The sequence below is a fragment of the Aptenodytes patagonicus genome, chromosome 3 (assembly GCF_965638725.1).
Source record: "Aptenodytes patagonicus chromosome 3, bAptPat1.pri.cur, whole genome shotgun sequence".
Classification (NCBI taxonomy): domain Eukaryota; kingdom Metazoa; phylum Chordata; class Aves; order Sphenisciformes; family Spheniscidae; genus Aptenodytes; species Aptenodytes patagonicus.
This window is the reverse complement of record NC_134951.1, coordinates 99739995-99760178: the sequence shown is the minus strand read 5'-3', so window position 1 is coordinate 99760178 and position 20184 is coordinate 99739995. Positions and strand designations below refer to the sequence as shown.

The following is a 20184-nucleotide window of genomic DNA, read 5'->3' as shown; positions in this document are numbered from 1 at the left end:
AAACCCACCCCGTGGTAACACACAGATCGCTCACTTGCATGACAAGCTCTGGGCATTGCAGGGTGGAAGGAGGGTGAACCTGTTTCAGAGGGAGGGGAAATTCCCTAAGTGAAGTGGAGATCTAAAACAAGATGAGGATGTCGGGAAAAACACAATTTCCATGTCAATGTGGTAGAATTCGGCCTCCCACAGCTAGAAGACTGGTGGAAAACAGTTTGCTCTGCTGTGTAATTTCATCCTGCAAAACCAAATTATAGTAACTGGTGTGGACATTCCAGCGTCTGCGAACTAATGATGATAAAAGGCAGTTGCAACCAGCCAGTGCTGGGAGGAAATCAGGTGGGAGGCCCAGCCTCGCAACCAGCATTTGCAGACAAGCAACGTTAAGCCCTTTCGAAGGGCGCTGTCAGCAAAAAGGAGCTTAGGGAGCACTTCAAGTTGGCAGGAGGCAAGCAAGAACGTATCCTCCTGCTAGCCTTTTTTTGGGAGGGGGTGGAGGGGGGAATACACTGCCAAAGGAGCCGGTTTGACAAAAATCGAGGCTGGATGCCTCTATGCACCAGCGTAATAGGAAAGCCCTTCATGAGGCAGGAAATCCTGGAGGCACTCCCCTTAGAGAAAGCTTGTGTGCAGTAGGAGATCAAATGGGGACTCCCCCATGCCCGAGGCCCCGTGGAGATAGATATTACGAGATGATGCTCTTGGGTCCTTTGGCATATTTGCTTATAATTGCCATGCCCCCCAGAATAACTGCTTTTTCCTTTAGCCCCACCAGGACGAGTGCATTTGGAAAAAGCCTTTCTCCCTCACTCCCTGAGCCGTCCTTGACTGCATGAGGCACCCTAAGGCTGGCTCTGGCTCTACAGCCCCAACCATCCTGTCGACTTCATGTCAGCTTTCCTACAATAAGGATTCCTGACCACTGAGCTCACTTCACACAGGCATATGCACGTATTGCCTGTTCTGGTGACTGATACCTTCAGCATTCCCCATGACTTCACAAATATTTTCATACACCAGCCATATAACTTACTCCTATATCTCTCATCTCCTTCCCCATGGCACTGTGAGAACACAGGGGTTAAAAAAATAAAAATAATAAAAAGAGGGGAAGGGGGGAAGAAAAAAAAAAAAAAAAAAAAAAGAAGAGGGACAGGGACCAGCAGGAAGCCAAAGCAGACATTACACCTAAGGAAACCCATGAGTAAGGAGCAGCTTGGCCAGGCGCCAGCTTGGCTAGCCATGACTCACCTAACATCTCCCCACCACTGTTTCTTTTTTAACTTGAATATGACAACCTCCACTCCTAACCTGGGAGCAGAGTGAACCCTGTATCTGGGTTCCTTGCACTCCAGAGACTGCAGCTTTTCCCAGGTGAGCAAGGGAATCCCATCTTAACCTCCTCCTTACTGCCAGTGAAGCAACCATGCTCTCCACCCCACGTTTTCAGAGCAGAAGCTTTGAGCCCTTCTGGCTGAGGAGGTGGATTTTTTAAAAAAAAAAAAAAAAAAAAAAAAAAAGTCAGGCCACCTCAGCATGCGTTTTCTAGCTCTATCCCTTTGTTTCTGAAGCCAAGATGAAAAGATTAATGAATTATTGCCTTTTAGCCCAGGTGGTCTACTCCGCTAGCCTCTGCCCCATTTACCATTGTTGCAGCTAACAGCTGTCTGGATTGCAGCTGCTCTAATGAAAGCAGCCCTGAAATGTGCTACAGCCAGGCACCTGGCAATGCCGTACCCATTTGTTCATATTGAAGGAACATGCGAGCTTTTAATTGTTCATGGCAAAGGGAGCTTTTTAATTACTTCAATTAACAGAGAGAGAACTCCAGTTAGCTCTTGCTATACAAAAGAGTGTCCACAATGTCATTAAAACAAGATTTACAAGTGTCATAACTCTCAGCAGCATAGTCAACAATACAGCCAATCATTACAACTGAGCACCAAAGGAGAAGGGGGGAACATCACACCACCGAGGAACGGGAGGCAAAGAAAGGAGGGGGGGGGGGGGGAGGAAGGTGCAGAGGAAAAAAGAGAAGTCATTTTTTCTTTTCAGTCTAAATTGATTTTATTCTACAAAATGCTACTCAGTTAAAATTGTAAAAGCAAAACCATTTTAATATGTTCTTTCTTTCATAGCAGCAAGCTTTCTCTAACAAGCTTTTTGTTTTAGTGCAAATACTGTAGGCCTGTATTACAGTAAAATAACAAGAACAGAAAAGAGACAACACCAGAGAGAATGCCTCAGAGCTGAGATTCTCCAGGACTGCAAGAACGATATCAAGATCACGACGAGCAAAGAAGGGTCCCGATTCAGCAGTCACCTTTAAGAACCTCCTTGGCAGAAACGATTTCACCGCAGACAAAATGAAGAAAACCATGATCTAAAACTTTTGAGGAAAAAAAAAAGATAATGGTGCCCCCAAACCTTCAATAATCCTCATGGTCACCTGTTAATTACTGAGGCTTGATTCCACCTCCAACACCTGCTTTGCAGCGGTGAAATGCTACTGATGCTTTCAATTTGCCCCCAGGAGAGTGGAATTAGAATCAGGTCCTTTCTGTATCTGAGGATCTTAAAGTAGACTTTAGTGACACTAGTAACTTATCGCTCTAATAAAGATGCACTATCCCTTATTGATGTTACTTCGAACTACACAGTATATCAAGATATATACAACAGTTTATCCTCTCACTGAGCAAAAACAATTGGATACCTATTTTCTACACATTTTAATATGGTTTTAATATCAAGTAACCACAAACAAGAAAGTGGAATAACCCTTTAATCATACAGGATAAGAGGGGAACAATGAAGTAAAACAGGATGGGATTTTATTATTATCTTGTATTCTGAGATTTGTCCTCAACTCCACCTACTGTTCACAGAGGAATGATAATGCATCTTTAGAAACATATCTCTTTTTACATTTTATACAGACAACAACAAAACCCAGAATCTTTTATTTAAAGAATCAAAAAAAAATTATTAGCCTAAAAAAAGAAGAAGATTGGAGTATTTTTAATGCTTTCTTTATTATATCCAAGTCTTGAACAGGAAAAAAAAGATGTAAACATGATAAATAAATAAGAAATAAAATGTAGATTGTTCCCCCCACCTCTTAAAATGTTTGACTTGGCCTTCCTAATGAAAATGAACTTGTAAGTGTCATAATAATAAGATTTCTTACATTTCAGAAGTCTGGTTTAGAATGAAAAAAACAAAAACAACCCCAAAAAACCAAACCAAAACAAAAAGAGAAGCAACAACCAAAAACCAGGAACGTGAGTTGGGAAGATGTTAAATTAATGGCAGGCAGATCTGCTGGAGCAGGCACAAGACGGCTGCCTGCCAATAAATAATAAGATACCAGGGAGGAGGGGGGTGTCTTATGTTTGTTTTAATTGTTTTTTCTTTTCCTTTAGGATGAAGGCCAGGTGGATAGTACATACAGTAAGCAGCAAAATTAAAGGTTCAGATGAACTAAATAGATCATTTAAATAATAATTATAAAAACACAACAGAGCGCTACTGTCCCCAGCATGTTGGTCCCAAATCCCATCACACCACAAGCAGTTTGAGACTTACCCAGTCTCCATACCTATGAGAAAGGAATGGATGAAGGCAATGCCACGACTGGGAAGGGGGAAGGAGGAATGAGGGCAAAACTGGAATGGCAAATATCACCTGGAAGCTGAATGTTTCCTTCAATGCAGCTGCTGCTGCTCCTCCCAGTTTGGCATTGAGAAATTTGTTATTAGAGGCTTCATTGGGCCAGTCACTAGGGGTTTGACCCAATACCAGTTGAAATTCCCTGGGCCTTTATCTATTGACTTCAACAACTCTTGGTCATACACTAGTTATAACAGCTCCCGCATCCCCATTACATGCAGAACATGGAGACACTACATTTAGGAATCGTCAGGGAAGGTACTCATGGAAAATATCGTTTTGGGGATGGGGAAGACAGTCAATTCCCAAAAAGCACACCAGTAAACCCGAAAAGAATGCAGGGCTAGAACAAAAGAGCAGCAGAGCTCAAGTTGTACCTGTCTGCCAGAAACTAAACAAAAGTAAGGCTGGTCCACAAAATACAGAAGGCAGGAGACCAGCGATCCCAACACAGACATCCTCTGAGAGGTTTGAGGGACAAAACAGGCAGGCACAAGGTATTTGGGGCTTTTTGCAGATAGTGGAAAATAATCCTCTTTTCTGGGCAGTTTCACATAGCTCCCATCAGTATCACAGGACAGGAAAGGGGACCGTCCTGTCCTGTCTCTGAGAAGGTCAATGACAAGGCAGCAGGCAGTGGGCAAGGGCCAGCTGCAGTTCCTTTTGGCAATGATTCAGTGAGCAAAAGCAAAGGTAGTTTTTTGTTGTTCCACTAGAAGTTAGGCTTAATTGGGTTTGAGGCACCTGACTTCCCGAAACCCCTAGTAGGAATGCTCCTGATCTCCTGCGAGACAGCGATCCTGGTCAGCTGGCTGCAAAAGGAGCTTCATCACTTTAGGATTCACCACTTGTCAATGTTGCATTCTGCCCAAAAATGGGTGGAAATGACATGCAGAGACATTTTATTGAACAGTTTTAGATTCTCAATCCAGACTGGCCCAAACAAGCATCTGGCAAAATGGAGACAGTTAGAGAGGCAGTAGTTTCACCTGAAGTGATATGATCTACATAAAACCCTATGAAAACAGGATCCTCTGTGCTAACTATGGAAAGTTTAAAGTCTACTTCATTAAAAAGGAAGTTTTGGTGTTTTGATACCTCTAGCACCAGTATAATGATGGAAGCGTTTAAGCCATAAAGAAAAAGCCTGAATCACAATCAGCTTTACGAAGCAAAAAGATCACTCGTATTTCTATTTCTGGCAGGTTTGGTAAATACCTGGGTTTAAAAATATAATAGTAATAATTAAAAAGCAAAGCCTACCTTTAGCGCCAAAGTAGTGTCCCTTTGAAATGATTCAAGGAATGGGCAGTGGCCAGGGTTTGAGGGAAGCCAGCCCTGCTGAGTAAAGGTCCGGTTCCACAAGACTGAACCCTGTTAATTTCCAGTGGAGTTGGTGGGGACTGCAGCAGTTTAGCATCTCACAAGACTGGCCCTATAATTGCATATTGCATTTCTCCAGGTCCAGCCTGACCAAGAAATACCATGGTTTCAGTTGATTAAAAAAAAATAAAAGAACAAGACAATCTCACACCAAAATAAATAGCTGCCATCACAGCTTCAACAGGCAGGAGCAAAGAGCTATCCCCTAAGCGGCTTAGCTGGCAAGCTGGGCAGTCCTAGTGTGCACATGGTCATGGTTTGTCAGTGCCTTGACATCAACAGGAATTGAGCTTGGCTCCAAGCAGGAATAGGTTACACACATTACTGTTTTCAGTAGTGAACATCAGCGCTGGAGAGCTTGTGCCCTCTGTGAGCACTTAGTAGTAGCAGCCAAGCCCACAGGTTGGAGAAGACAAGGACCCAAGGCTAGGGGAAGAGCCCTGATTTGTTTTTTGTCTTCAGGCCAATCAACCCCAACAAAACCAGATCAATTACCATGCAAAAAACCAGAGGGCAAAGACCAAGGTGCAAATAATGGTAATCGATTTTCCTCCGCTGCCAATTTGTCATTCATAACCAGAGGTTATCAGAAGCTCTGTTCTAGTTCAAACAGGTTATCACTTCAACCATGCCATCACTTCAACCATGCCATTCCTGCCCGGTCAGGGAGTGCCTTGTGGCCTGTGCTGTGCTTGAGGTTGGACCACTGCCTTCCCCCCAACTTCAGAAATTGGGAATCTCTGAGCAAACAACACCTGCTAGTATCAACTGGTGGATGCACGTTGCTTTGTTTCCCAACAACTAAAAAGTCAGCAAGGGTACAGCCAGCTAGTTTCACCCTCTTATCCGCTGCCAGTCTCCATCCTAGATTTATAGGCACATGGTGCCACCTCTTTTTCGGTAGCACGTTCTGCAAATATGGCCAAGGGGAGGGGAGGATTTACTAACAGGAAGAGATCAGCCTCTGAGTCAGGAGCCCTGATGGGAAGGAAGATGCAATACTCCCTAGACAGCGGGCAGCCCAGGAAAAGTAAACAACAAGCAGCAGATTTGATATCCACCAAACTGGGGTAAAACTCTGCCAAAGACACTGGTAAGTGCCAGCCCAGCAGCTTTTCTGATGCTACTTTGGCCCTGAGATGCTAACTTGTTTTTTGAGGAGCCCAAGGGGATAAATATATCTACATTTTAAAAAAAGAAAGGCTTCCGCATGAGTCTCCTGCTGTCTCTGTTCACTGTGTCTGTGCCCCAGGCCAGAGTTACAGAGCTCTGCCCTTGCTGCTGAGCCCTTAGGCTCCTCTTGGTCCCCCCGGCCCCTGGACCTCTCAGCCACCCCCCTCCTGCCTGGGCAACCCTACGTGTTCCCCACAGCCTGTCCCAAGAGGAAAGATCCTAACAAGCCTTTAGAGTTCAGAGCAACTGGATGAAATGTCATGGGATTGACAACATTGGAAATGATAAGCACAGAGAGAGAGAGAGAGAGGGAAAGAGAGAAGTTGTAAGATCAACTAACCAGAATGATCTAAGCACAGAGCACAACCAACCAGATCAATTCACAAAGGAAAGGTACGACTAGCAACCGTCTGCAGCTCGCCTTCAGTCCTGGCCAGGAGTGCTCCCCAAGTCCACTGCGGCCGTGAAGAGGTTTCCATAGGCAGTCCCTGCAGAGGGGACATCACCCTCTCCAAACAGTCCTGGCGCGTCAGTCCCACCCTTGCCGTTTCCTGCCTCCAGGGAGCTGGCGTTGGTCCTCACTCTCCTTCCTGGAGCTGCAGCACTTCCCCATCTTTGTTCTTGCTGCCCTTGTGCTTGAACGATCCTGTGCCTGTCTCTAATCCCATGGAGGGGGGCTCCCCCCATGGTGCTGGGGGGGATGTAACACACTGGCAAAATGGGGGGCCGCAGGGGGATTACAACGCCAGCAAGGTGGGAGAGTTCAAGGAATCCGAGGACTGGTCACCGCTGCTGCTGCTCCTCCGGTGAGCTTTGGAGCATGACTCGGATGGGGAGAGAGGAGACTCCTGATCCAACACGCTGGGGTAGGTGAACACCAAGTTGGAGGAGCCAGGAGTGATGGCTGGTGTTGAGGTCACCACGATGGGAGTGTTGAGTGCCTCCTCCCCATAAAAACCTCCAGCAATGCTGATGGGCTTAATGACAGACCTCTGGGCTTTGTCAAGGACCAAAGAGGAAGATGGGATCTCTTCCTCCACAGGCTCCTGCTTCACCACCACTGCTCCGCTTGCTCCAGTCCGAACGCTCTGGAGGCTGCTGGATGGTGGGCTCCGACGTTCCTCGGGGCTGATTTTGCACACAGGGCTGTGAGCCACCAGCATAAACTCCAGCTTCTCCTTCTCCTTCTGGAGCTCAGCGATCTCCTTTTGCAGCACCGATTTCTCCTCCTCCAGCACTTCAGTTTCCTGCAGACAAAAAGGGAATAAGTAAGTATCAAAGACTATGGCACTGCTCCTCACCTGGAACATGGCCAGCAAGTCCAGTTCCCATCTGGCATGGGCAGATACACCCAGACTCTTCATGAGCCAAGCAGGCACCAGGTCGCTGCCAGCTGAGCATCTTGTGTTTCATGTGTCTACCAGTAGGCTATTCCCAAACTTCACCCATCTAAGGGTTATAAACAGTCTTCTCATGAGCTCACCTTAATTTTCTCATAGCCAGCTTCTACCACGCTGTCTTGGCCTATGACTTAACTCTTCTCCCTTGCTGTCTGCCTGACAGACATCTTAGCAGACAGGACTCAGATCTCCTCCCATCATTTTTTGTGCCAGGTAAGTCATGTTCTTTTCACTTCTTAGACAGAGGTAGTGTACAGCAATCTCTAAACTGTTTCCATTTTCCTTCTGTAGTGCATATTCCAGATGAGGTCTGACACTTGCCTGACTCTTGCACAAAGGACTAACACTTTCATCTCCGCTTGATCATCCCTTGATGCATCCTTGGATTAATACATTTACCTTTCCCATGGTTACATCACACTGATGGCTTATAGTCAATCTGTGAGCAATTAGTACCTTCCTATGTGAGGAGCTCACCATTTCACAGCACTCACCCTTAGTCCTTCAGGATATGACCTCCCACTTTGCACTTCTTTCAATTCTATTACTTTAGTCATGACAATCCTTAAATTCTTCCTATAGGATGTCCTGCCTTCCCTACGCTGAGAATACCTCCTGAATTTGAGTCAGCAGCACATTTCACTGGTGTGCTTTCACTGCTGCTGCTGCTGCTGCGCTTGTTAATAAGATCATGGAATACAACCAGCCCCAGGCTGGTTCTTAAGCAGAAGCGCTGGAGCCTTGTCTCCAGCCTCTTTCAACACAACCCATCCTTGTCTCCTCTTCAGCCAGTCCCTTACCCACTCCACAGTTCTTGCACTCATCCCTACCTTCTCCAGCTTCACTAGTTATTTCCCCTGTGGCACCAGACCACACATCTCTGCGGTGTTTGCTTTGTGCAGGAAATCAGTTACCCCCACCAAAGACAGGTTAGCCTAAAGGATGTAGCTTTGATAAGTACACATAACATCTGCCTCGCTTTCTACTGCTTTTGGATGATCCTACCGTCTTCAGTGCTTTTGTCCTTAAAGCCTGCCTTTGAGGCACACAGCATCTTTATTTCCACTTACAGAAGGAGACCAGCAGTAGGGACTGGTGCTAGTTAGGAGGCTAGAAGGGAGGAGAGCTCCTAGGAGATTTTGGGCAGTCAGCAAGGGGAATTTAGGCTCCTGAGCTCCAGGCCTGAGCCCTCACCACCACTGATGTAGGAGCAACGCCACCGCGCAGCCTTGGAAGGGGAAGGCAGCATGCGTTTTGTAGCATCTTCCTCAAACGTGCTAGCGGAGGGAGAGCAATGCCCTTCGAGCTGGTCCAAAGGGCAGGCAACAAGGAAGGAGAAATGTATGCAGAGCACATACCGCCTGGAGTTTCTCTGTTAGCTCTCGACGCCTGTTACGACACTTAGCAGCTGCCAGCTTGTTCCTCTCTCTCCGGATCCTTCGCTTCTCTTCTTCCTCGGGCGACAGCTGTGGGCAAGTGCCAAGAAAACCCACAATCAGATCTGAGCAAGTCATTCCTTGAAGTTTGTGAGGATTTAACCACAACGCAAAGAAAAAAGGCCTGATCCAGCAGGATGCTGAGTGCTCCCCCTCTTCACCGATGTCAGCAGAAGATGAAAGCACACAGTATCTCTGCCTGCACCGGGTCTTAGCAGAAGGGCGAGGAGAAGACGGGGCAGGGGGAAGATTGTGTAAGAGGACAGTGAATCTGCACCAAGGCCAAACAGATAAAAGATGCTGTGATTGTTTCACAACTTGGGTGGTACATTAAGCAAAACCAGAGCACAATGTTGTAAGTGCCTCTTTCTTGAAAGAAAATATCTGCTCCTTCCCACACAAAAATAGTTAGCTTGAAGGTCGGGGATGGGATGGAAGGGGAGACGGGGAAATCGGCAGAGCTCCCATGAAGTCTGTGAAGCAACAATGATTTATACCACCCAAAAATCTGACCTCACATTTTCGAGCAAGATAACACACTGTGCTTCTTGCATCAGCAGACAAGGCTCCAGCGATATCAAGGACTTCCTGAGGCCAGCTGACATCCTCACTGATGTAAATCAGGAGCAATTCCATAGAAACCCATCGAGCAACCCTCTTGCGAAACCAGAGGAAGTGAGCAGGAGCCCACAAAATCTGGTCAAGTCAGGCCTAGCTTTTGGGGTTTGAAACGAGGTTTTACAAATCCCAGCAGCGGCAGATAGGCTTGCCCCACTGCCAAGGAGCTGGTACAGCAGTGCGTGAAGAGGGCCGGCATGGCCCGACTCACAGCTGCGGCACATGGCATGCAGGAGCCGGTGCAAACAGACAGCCGTGGGGATTCACCGCACACGCTTGGCCGTGCATCCTCCTCCACTACGGACCGACCTCGTGCCCTGCACTTCAGCCTCACCAGGCTGGTGTGTGCTGCGGGGGCTTCAGCCCAGTGACTGCAAACAAAAGTGAAACGAGTACCCTCCAAAGCATGTGTCAGATCTCACGTAGTGCCAGCGGAGAATGGAAAGAAAAACCTTTTCATGAAAGCTTTCAGTTTTAATATCTTCAGGGGCTGCCAAAATCGCAAACGAGACATTCACCCTTTTACAATCTTTTCTTTTTAGTGTTAGTTTTACTCTAACCTCATTCTGGTTTGTTTTGGTTTGCTTTATTTCCTTAATTTCGATCTTCGCAGTTTTGGGGAGTTTACTTCAGCCTCTAGGCATTCCCCTTGCTCAGTTCTGCTTTTTTTTGGGATCCAGTCCATGCCAGTGATGTCACCTGCACGCAGTGTGAGCCCGCGGATGCACACCGAGTGACACAAGCACTTCTAGGACTTCAGGGGGCAGGTTTTGGGCCTGAAAGCTTTTCCATCAGCAGATCACAGTGCTCCATCTCAGGGTGGGGGGTACCTCCATCCTGCTGGGCAGCAGCCAGGGGGGCTTTGGCGTATTCCCCCCCCCCCAAGTAAGGAGCCCCCACGGGCACCACTCTCCCCAGTACAGCTCTGCCTGAGCAGTTCCCAGCCCATACGTGTGCGGGATAAAAATGTATTTGCACACAAGTATCTGCAGTACGACAAACCTTTAAGCATGCACACAGATTCCGTTCTGACTTGGGGCCTCTGCGTACAGTTTTCAAGAGCCCTTTCATGCTTTAGAAGCACAGACCTCATTGAGATATGTTGGGACTGAAATTTCTCCTCCCAGGGCTCTCAGTCATTTTTAAATTATCTGTCTTGGAGGCTATGCTCTGCAAAAATCTCATAGATGGGGCTGAAGCCCCTAATCTGGACGTGCTTAACATTATACCGGGTCTAAAAAGGAATATTCTGTCAGCGGTTGCTGGATTTGTTTGAAAGCGGTTGGATTTGGCACTCTTCGTGCCCCTGCTGTACACGTTATCTGTAGCTTGTCCAAGCCCAATACGTGCATTCGCTGGCAGAAACGTTCATCAAAACAGGCTCTTTTCATAAAGCGTTACACAATGTTTTCCAAAAAGGCACTCCGATGCAGTGTTCAAAGCACCAACAGTGGAAACCTGAGCCAGAGCGCCACGGTAAAGCGCCTGGGTACTGCCTTAGCACGTGTCTAATCAAAAGGACTTGGCTTTGAATGACCCACAATGAACGGCTTGCAAACAAGCCACAGGCCAGGAATCGCTTGGCAGGCATCCTTCAGCAAATAACTCTGAACAACAAATAAAGCAGAGAATATGGTGATCTCTTCACGGCCAATTTGTGAACACAGAGGCAGCATTTGTCAAACAAATTAGTTGTTGCTAATTATTCCCCCAGTTCTCATGAGAGCTTCCCTGGCTTTGGACACCAGCCCTGCATGCAGGGAACCAGGAGGTAGCTCTGGCTGGTAGAAAGGGCTGGCACGTACCCGTACCCAAACCACCACGGCTGCCCCATCCTTCCTCCCAAAAACAGGTCTTAGTTGTGCAAAGAGGGTGCAGCTCACTCTGGACAAGTGACTTTAACCCCTTCCCTTCCTCTTATGTGGAGTCGCTGTCTGGTTTAGACCTAAAATAATCAGACTGTGAATCAAAACAGATGACGTGGAAGTAAAAGTAAGGTTGGTGAGTTTTATTAGAAACAGACCTCATGCAATAGCATGTGCTGGTGTACTGAGGATGCGCAATGCGTCTCGTTACACTGCTCTGCAGCGACCCACACAACTGCTGCTTGGGAACGATTCGGGGAGATCTAGATTATTCAGATTTTTTTTTTTTTTTTTTAAAAAGAAATCAGCCTAGCACTGTGGATAGCTATTCACCAGACAGCCCTGGAGAAGGCTGTTTCTTACTGAGAAGAGATTCACAGGGCTGAAAGAATTTCTAGAATATGAGACACCTGCATCTAGCCCCCCACCCTGCCCCAGCACAGGATCCAGGGTCCTGGTTTGGTAATCCCATCAGGAGGCTGAGCACAGGGCAGCAGTGGCACAAGCCACCCCACTAGGAAAACGCCACTGGGTTGGGAACAGAAAAATCTCTGCTTATGGGATCCCCACCTCACTGCTGTAAAGCAATCAAGCAATTGCATGTTTGTAGTGGGGAGGTGGATTTAGACCCCAGACATCCAGAAGGCTCTTGCTATTAGAGTCAAGGTGCTCTAGGGAAGCTGTTCCTCCCTGCATGATGCTGGCCGTTACCAGTGGTATCACCGAAAAGTGAGACTGGAGCAGCGCTAGCTGCCAGAGAGCAGATATAAAACACCAGCTGATATAATTTGGGTGTCAGTTTTGTAAGTCACCTACGTAAAAGCTCCTCTGGTTGCTCAGAGGTTTCCTTCTGCCTAGGGTGGTGGAGACACTCAAACTGAAACCCAGGGCTCAACTTCAGAGTTTCACCTGCTTTTGAAACCGAGCCGCAATGTGTCCCAGTGGTGTGAAGCGTTTGATAGAGATTGAGTAAGTCTTGCTGTACGATGAGGAAGCAGCAGTAAAATCACCCTCCGGCTTACACCCTCTGTCACCCCAGCACCTGTACAGCACAGGGGACAGACCTCAACGCTCCTCCGTGGGGTCAGGAAATCCCACGAGAGGGCAGGGGTGGGGGGGTGGGGAAAATCTCTGTATGCCTGTTTCTGAGGCACCCCAAGCCACTCTCCCCACCATGGTTACCTGCTCGTCTCGTCGTCTCCGGCCCACTGTGGTCCCGATGGTTTTGATCACACCAGGTCGCTGAAGGGCTGTGTGTCCGGCCACTGAAGACAGCGGGGGCAGCGGATGGCTGTAGGGGTGCGAGCGAGAGTAAGGGCTTGACATGGAGGTGATGACGGTGGGCTGGACCATCCACTGCAGGTCTTGGCTAGTTGTGATGGCGTTGATCGTAGGGATAAAAGCACTGCCTGATCCTGGCATATCTACTCGAAATTTCTGGGAGGAAAGGTGGGGAGAAAAGGGAGAGAGAGAAGAGAAGAAACCGTCAGTGAATGCAGAACATAAGTGGTTACTCAGAAACCAGCTAGGCCCTCAGGAGCGGCACCAGTGAGGATCAAAGCAGCACCTGAAGCAAAGGCATCGGCTGCCAGTGCCTCTGCAGCACCCCAGGCTGCCCCCACCTGCTGCAGCCCCCCCGAGGAAGGTGCTGGGCTCAGGTGCTTCCCCTCCGGAGCAGCCCTGCACTCTCCCAGCCCCCTTCCTCGTCCCCCCCACACCCCCCCAGCATCCCCTACACCAGCCTCCCTTCCCGGGCAGCGTCCCCACCGCTGCCTCCCGCCTGTGCCCACCACTCCTTCCGGCGTGGAGAGAAAGGGGAATTAAGGAGTTTCTAGAAAAACACTTCTCTACCAGTCCAAAGAAAAGGAAGAGAAACTTCAGTTCTGAATTGCTGTGACCAAGCAGAGCAAAGCCTTCTTTTACCAAAGGATTCCCCTGAAATTTGGGCTCGGTCCACACAGGGTTTGGTATGGCAAGAACAGCAGCTTGCTTCTCGTTCAGTGGTTCTGCGCTCGCCGCACACACAGGGCGAGCAATCCGGCCCCAGGATGGTTACGTGCAAGGATATGTATTTTAATAGCAGCCTATAAAATAGGTCTTAGGACTCGGATCGGACAAGTTCCCTGCAGCTCTCTGCACTGTCTAGACAAAACAAGGCAGCAGTAAAACCAAGGCAACAGGTAATGATCTCCTCCAAAATACATGTACACCTTGTTTCAGACGAGGTAAATCCATCTGGATAATATGCTGGCACTAAACTGCAAGGAAAACAATCGCTTGTCCCCGGAGGGGGAAGCAGGGGAGAAAGAATGCTTTTGTCTACGCTGAGCTCCTTCAGGAGGCTTTCAATGGTTAGGCTCGGTTTTACAGACAAACATGCCTTGCTCCAGCAATCACTGTGCAAGGGACAGGGCTTGTAGGACCAGCAGCCGCCACTACCACTTTGTGATAGTGGATTTGTAAGCCGTGAAATGATCCCGTGAAAAATGCACATTCTTGGGTCAACAAACCAGCTTCCCAGAGAAGCAAGAGCCCTTGCATCAGCCTGACCTCAGCTCAGGTAAGCGTCCCAGATAAGGGACAGCACTTCAACACAGATTTCCTTTTCAGGGTGTGCCTAGTCAAGCACCTTAAGTGCTTTGTTAAACCAAGGCTACTGCAAATAGGATTTCACATTCTGACAGCTGCAGCATTTCGGGCCAGTGTTAGCCGTAAGAAGTCCAGCTGCCAACGCCTGGAGACCAGAAGATCCAGTTTGAATACCGACAAATGCCGACTTACAGCTTTGGACAGCTCAAAATCTAGCAACAAAGGACGAGAGAAGGAAGGAGTGAATCGAGTTAAGCGGGTGGGGGAATTACGCAGCCAGGATGACACCAGCACCGAGACCTTGGCAAAAGCCCCACCAGAACCTCAGAGATTCAGCGGGAGCTCGAGTCCAACACAGCCCCAGCATACACCACATTTCAGAGTGCACGCCATCTTTGTGACCTCTCCTGATTAACTACAGAGGGCCAGAGCTGCAAACTGTCAACACTACAGAGGAATTTACAGGAGCAAATCCCCTCCTTTGCTCTGCCCAGCATAGGCTGTGACCACATGGCACAGGAGAGGATGCCTTGGTGCCCCCACAACCGTAAGACCATAACAAAGGGATCTTAACCTCACAGAAGGGAGGAAGGTCAAGACTAGTTAAGCCACAGGTGCTCAGGGGATGCAAGTTCTGCTTCCAGCTCCACAAGTGGCTTCTACCATGACCCTTACCCACCTGTGCCACTATTCCTCCTATACCCAAAAAGCAGAGAAGAAAGAGTCCTGTCTTCTTTGCAGGGACGCTAGGAAGCCATGGCTGCAAAACATTCCGAGATCTTTTGGTGCTTTGCTATGCAAAGACACCATTTGCATTCCAGAGGAAACGACCTTTGCAGCGGTGCCACCGACACCCCAACGACCTGCTAAAAATTCCCATCAGAGGTGGGGAGAGTCAGACCCACTGCCAAACCAGGCACATAAGATACAAGTGCCTGACACAAAGATCCAGCTCTGAGTTATTGATAAAGTGACTTACTCCACTCGCAGGCACTCTTGTATTCAACCTAGGACCCTTCTCTAACACCAGTGGACGTCTCCCGGACAGCAAAGGGGAGATGCTCAGTTCAGCCACATCCCTCAGCAGCTCCATGGTGCTTGCTTGCAGACAAGGGGAAGAGACCAGTTGGACTGCAGTCCCTGTCTGTGCCATGCTCCATTTCTGTCACCAGCTTCCTTTCTAATCCCTCGAAATACCTTAAAAGATTCCATCAAACCTGTATTCGTATTTTCCAAAGGCAGTATTTTTCCCAGATAACTAATTAAGGGACACACTGCTCTGACAGGCTGAGTCTTCAGGTACAGGGTGCTCAGCCTACTGCTGGGTTTTACAGGCATCTCTTCCTGACTGGTCAGGCTTTCCCCACGTGTCTCGCTTTCGCTGCTAGGACACTGCACTGGATCAGCTTTGCCATGCCAAAACACTGCTGGCCCCCCGTGCTCTGCCCGGTGGCAGTCAGCTCTGACACCTGAGACACTGCTGGTTTCAGTGGCAGGCTGCAAATTCCCTGCCACCTCCCCTGCACAGCCCCTTCGGGCACTGGCCTCCTTCACTTTGGAGCTCCAGACCTTTCCCCAAACTGCAGCCCTAGCTTTGCTCTCCTCATTCCTCCCTCCCCTCAGAGAGCTTCGATCCCCCTGCCAGCACCGCCTGCCCTCACCCACCTCCTCGTTTCTCCTCCTTCGAGACCTCCTCCTGCCATTTCCTTGCCCCAGACACCCGCAGCTCTCCTCTCCCGACCCAGGAGAGGCTCCTGGAGGCAACTCTCTGCCAGCTCTCAGTTCTCCTTATCTACAAGGAATTCACAGTGCTACAGAAAAGATGTGGCGATAGCCAGCTTGCAGGGCTACATACGCAGCACGCGCTCAACCACGAAGCCACCGCTCTCCTCCTGACCCAAGCAACAGGCAGATGAAGGTATCATTAAAAAAAAAAAAAAGCAACAACTAAACAACAAACAGAAAGAGTCCTGTTATTAAGAGTGCCAAGAACTGAGGTCAGTCTCTGCTCTGCCTTGAAAATATGGGGTTGGAGAGCAGCCTCCCCCAGTTCATAGTTGAGGGAGTCTCCAGCAAGTCCTGCCACGGGCAGGGACAGGCTGTTAGCAGGTCACAACCTAGGAGCACGGGAACATTTCAGCCTTTGGCTCCATGGTCCCCTTCTCCATCTTGAGGAGGAGTTTCTATACCTCACCCCGTTGTGTCTCTGCTCCCCTTCGGACCTTCAGTTACATCTGTAATTGCAAGCGCTGAGCAGCAGCAGAAACCGGTCTGGAAACGGGTACAATGGCCATGGAAAAAACCAAACCCAACAACAAAACCACCAAAAAACCGCCCAGAGACTCTTTAGCAACTACTCAGTTATCAAATATAGGGTGTATAGGATGTGTCCTGTAATACATGTAAAGCCCCTGATAGCTCTCCCATGTTGAACATCTCCTCGAAGGAAAACTGGACACACTGCTGCGATATTTGAGGGGAAAGTCGACCGGTCTGACAGAGTACATAAGCTCTTCCCGTTAAAGTCTATGTTTACCACATGGCAAGTCAGTGATTAGGAAAATAGCATGACACGCAACTCAAAAGAAAAATGTTCCAGTGCTGAGTTGTATGGGAAAAATAATTAAAAAGCATCAAAGTTTTGGCTCAGAGGCACAGTTTCCACTTAAACATGTGACTGATGCATCTTTTCGTGCTTTGGGAAAAAAAAACACACTAAAGAAAAAATTTCTGCAATGCATATTTTCTGTAGCGATAAAACTCTACAGATCTCCGTACGCCAGAATCAGCAGAACAGCCCGACTGCTAGGGTAAAGGCAACGCTTACATTTGATCCTAATCTACAACATCTGTAAGGATCAAGGGAAAGACAAAGCGCAAGGCCTTGAGAAATCTCCCGGATTCTTAAAGAAAACATTTATGCTCTCGCTAAGCCGGCGTCCTGCTCAAAGCCCCGTTTCAGATAGTAACCCTAGAAACTGGGCTCTGGCCCCCACATCGAACGCCACGCACGCCAGCTGCCTGGGGAAGACGCGCAGCCCCAGAAAATAAAAAGGGGAAAACCCAGTTATCGGTCGGACCTCGACAGCTCAAGTGTTAAGCGGCGCCGGAGTTTCACGACCTCCTGCAGCAAGTGCTTGAATCCAGCGCAGCTGCTGAATCAGAGGAGGAAAGGGAGAGCGAAAGATTTGCAGCCTGCCGGGCGTTTCCAGCTTCTCAGCCCCCCCTTCCCGCCCCCCCACCTTGTCCTGGCATTTACTGTGAAACAGGGAATAAGCTGGAGCCGAGCTACAATCCCTGGAAGCCTCGGTCCGCAGCCCGCAGAGGGCACCAGCGAGATGCGTTTGGAGCGGGCGGGGAGCGGCGGCGAGTCATTTCTGGTAAAACTTCTTTAATGTGAGGAATGTCACGGGCTGGTACGGTTGGCAAAGTTTAAGACTGGACTCTTTTTTTTTTTTTTTTTTAATGATCCTATGACTTCTTGATGCGAAGACAGCAATGTGCTCAGGCTGCCAGTTCGCTCATACAAGCCACACAAGAAATAATAACATTGTGAGAAAGGCGGGGGGGGGGGTGGGGGGTGAGGGGGGTGGGGTGGGGGAACGGGACCAACTCTGAAAAAGCAAAAAAAGAGTGAGGCTGGGCCAGCTGATGTAAACAAGTTATGAAATAACCCAGGTTTGTATAACTGGCCCGATTGTGTAATGCCTTCCCCAGAAGCGGTGGATTTAGTCGATGAAGGCATGAAAGCCATTCCGAGATGTCTTCTTAGGAAAATGAAAATGAAAAAAAAAAACCCCAGAACCCCACCTCAAACCACCCGACTAGACTTTTAGGTCCGTGAATTCACGCCGCTTCCCCAGGAAATATCTCCCGTTCTTCAAGCGCCGCCCGGCAGCGGGAGCTTGCGGGGGGAGCAGGGCCGGCCGGCGCGGGGAGCGCTCCGGCGGCTCCCCTGGAAACTCCCGCTCGGGGAAAAGCCGTCGCCAGCCGGAGAGCGGCCGGCGGCTCTCGGTAAAGCGAAGGAGCGGCCGGGCAGCGGGCGGAGCGAAGCGGCGCGCCGCCGGCCTTTGGGTCTCACCGGTGGCAGAGGCAAAAATAATGTCACCGCCACGGAGCCAAAGGTTGGGGGAGGAGGGGGGCGAGGAGCGGGGAGACCGCTTTAGGCGCTTGAAGAAGCTAGAGCCCACTTCAAGTCCTCCCCCGCCTGGTTTAAGGGGGCTGCAGTAGCGCCTTGCAAGTAACTCAGGCGGCACCCCCAAAGTCCCAGGGAAGACGCCCGGGCTGTCGCGAGCGAGCCCAGGACGGTGCCCGAGTGCCCGGGAAGGGGCGGTGAACGGCGGGACCGAGAAGCTCCCGACGAGAACAAAAGCAGGAAGGAGGAAGAGTCAGATGCGCCCGTGTATTTGCGTTACCGGCCGCGGAGAGGGGTTGCCCGCAGGAGCCCTTTGCTTTCCGAGCCGGCCCCGGCCCGCCGCTGCGGCGGGTCCCCGGGCGCCAGGCGGGGTCTCCCCACCGACACCCGCGGGCCCCGCTCTACCCGGGGCCGGGGCGACGGAGGCAGCCCGCTGCCTCCCGCGGCACACCCGGCCCCGGGTGGGCACCCCCGGCCCCGACCGGAGGGGAACTCCGCTCAACGTCCCGCCCGGAAGGGTCGCGGCACTCGCTCCGGGGCAGGCAGGGAGGGAGGGAAGGAAGAAAAGCGGCAGCACCCCGCCGGGAGCGACGGGACGGCGGCCGCGGGCAGCCCGCGCCCCCGCGGACGGCGCCTCTCCGCCGGGCGCCCGCGCCTTCGCCGCGGAGGAAGCGCCGCGCCCCGGGCGTGGCGGTGAACTCCCGTGCCGGGAGCGCTCGCAGCAGCCCCCGGTGGGACCGGGGGAGAGAGGGGCAGCGCCCGGCCCTACCTGCTGGGCTGCGCCGCTGGAGTAGGTCTCGGGATGTCCCGGGGAGCCGCTGCTGCCTCTGGAGGAGGTGTCGAAGTTCCCGGGGTAGTCCTGGTACATGGTCCGAGGTCGGGCCGGGGGAGCTGCGTCCCCGCCTTCCCGCACAGACACCCGCCGCTCCCTCGCCGTCTCCCCGCCCCCTTCTCCCTCCCGACCTCTTCGGCTCTTGCCTTTCGCCTCCCAACGCTCGCCGCGCAGAGAAGAAGAAGAAGGAGAAAAAAAAAAAAAAAAAAAAAAAAAAAGGCTTCGGAGGGGGGAGAAGGGGAAAAAAGGTAAAAAAAAAAAAGGGGGGGGGGAAGGAGAGAAAAAAGAAAAATAAAATAATAACGATAAAAGAGGCTCAGGCGGCAGCGAAGCGCCGACGGGACGGGACGGGACGGGAGGGCTCGGCGGCGCGGGAGCGGAGCCGTGCGCGCAGGCAGGCGCAAGCAGTTGCGGGCAGCGCGCACGCCGATGTCCTCTCTCCGCGCTGCCCGGCGAGACTCGCCCCGCCGGCGGAGCGGCCCCGGCCCCGGGGGCTGCAGGCGGAGCGGTTCTCCTCCGCCCCCACCACCACCACCACCACCACCAGCAGCACCGGCGGCACCGGCCGCCCCTTTTCCCGGCGCCGGGGTGACTCAACCGGGTCTTACGCCCCGCGGCTCCCCGGTACGGCGAGCGGCAGCTCCGCGCACCCGCGGTGACTCAGAGCAATGGCATCGCCCCGGCCCCACTCGCTTATTATCCGCCCGCCGCCGCCGCCGCACCATGTGCACTCGCACACGTCAAACCCGCGGCGCACCGGCCCCACCTTGCCAGCGCGGAGCCTCCCACCTGCCGCCGCCGCGGGGGGGGGGGGGGGGGGGCGGGACGGGGAGACGGGGATCGCGCCCGCCCCCGCCGCGCCCCGCCGGGCCGCCCCCGCCGCTCCGCCCGCCCCGCCCGGACCCGCGCGGAGCGCGGGTCCGGGCGGGGCGGGCGGAGCGGCGGGGGCGGCCCGGCGGCGCGTTCCCGTCAGGCCCCGCCTCCCCCCGCCCCGCTTGGTCCCGTCCGTTGTCGCACGTTGCCAAAAATGGTCATTTGCGTCGCACGACGCGAGCGCGGGTTTCCTTGCCGCGGATGACGC

General features: G+C 51.2%; 1 protein-coding gene across 1 annotated transcript; it reads right to left on the bottom strand.

Moving 5' to 3' along the window:
- Positions 1–2768: 2768 nt before the first annotated feature.
- On the bottom strand, positions 2769–19223 carry FOSL2 (FOS like 2, AP-1 transcription factor subunit). Its single transcript, XM_076334398.1, has 4 exons — positions 19041–19223; positions 12730–12984; positions 8987–9094; positions 2769–7475 (listed from the first exon to the last, which is right to left on the bottom strand). Exons 1-4 carry the CDS (start codon positions 19137–19139, stop codon positions 6966–6968), a joined length of 972 nt encoding a protein of 323 aa, XP_076190513.1. The 5' UTR covers positions 19140–19223; the 3' UTR covers positions 2769–6965.
- Positions 19224–20184: the final 961 nt, after the last annotated feature.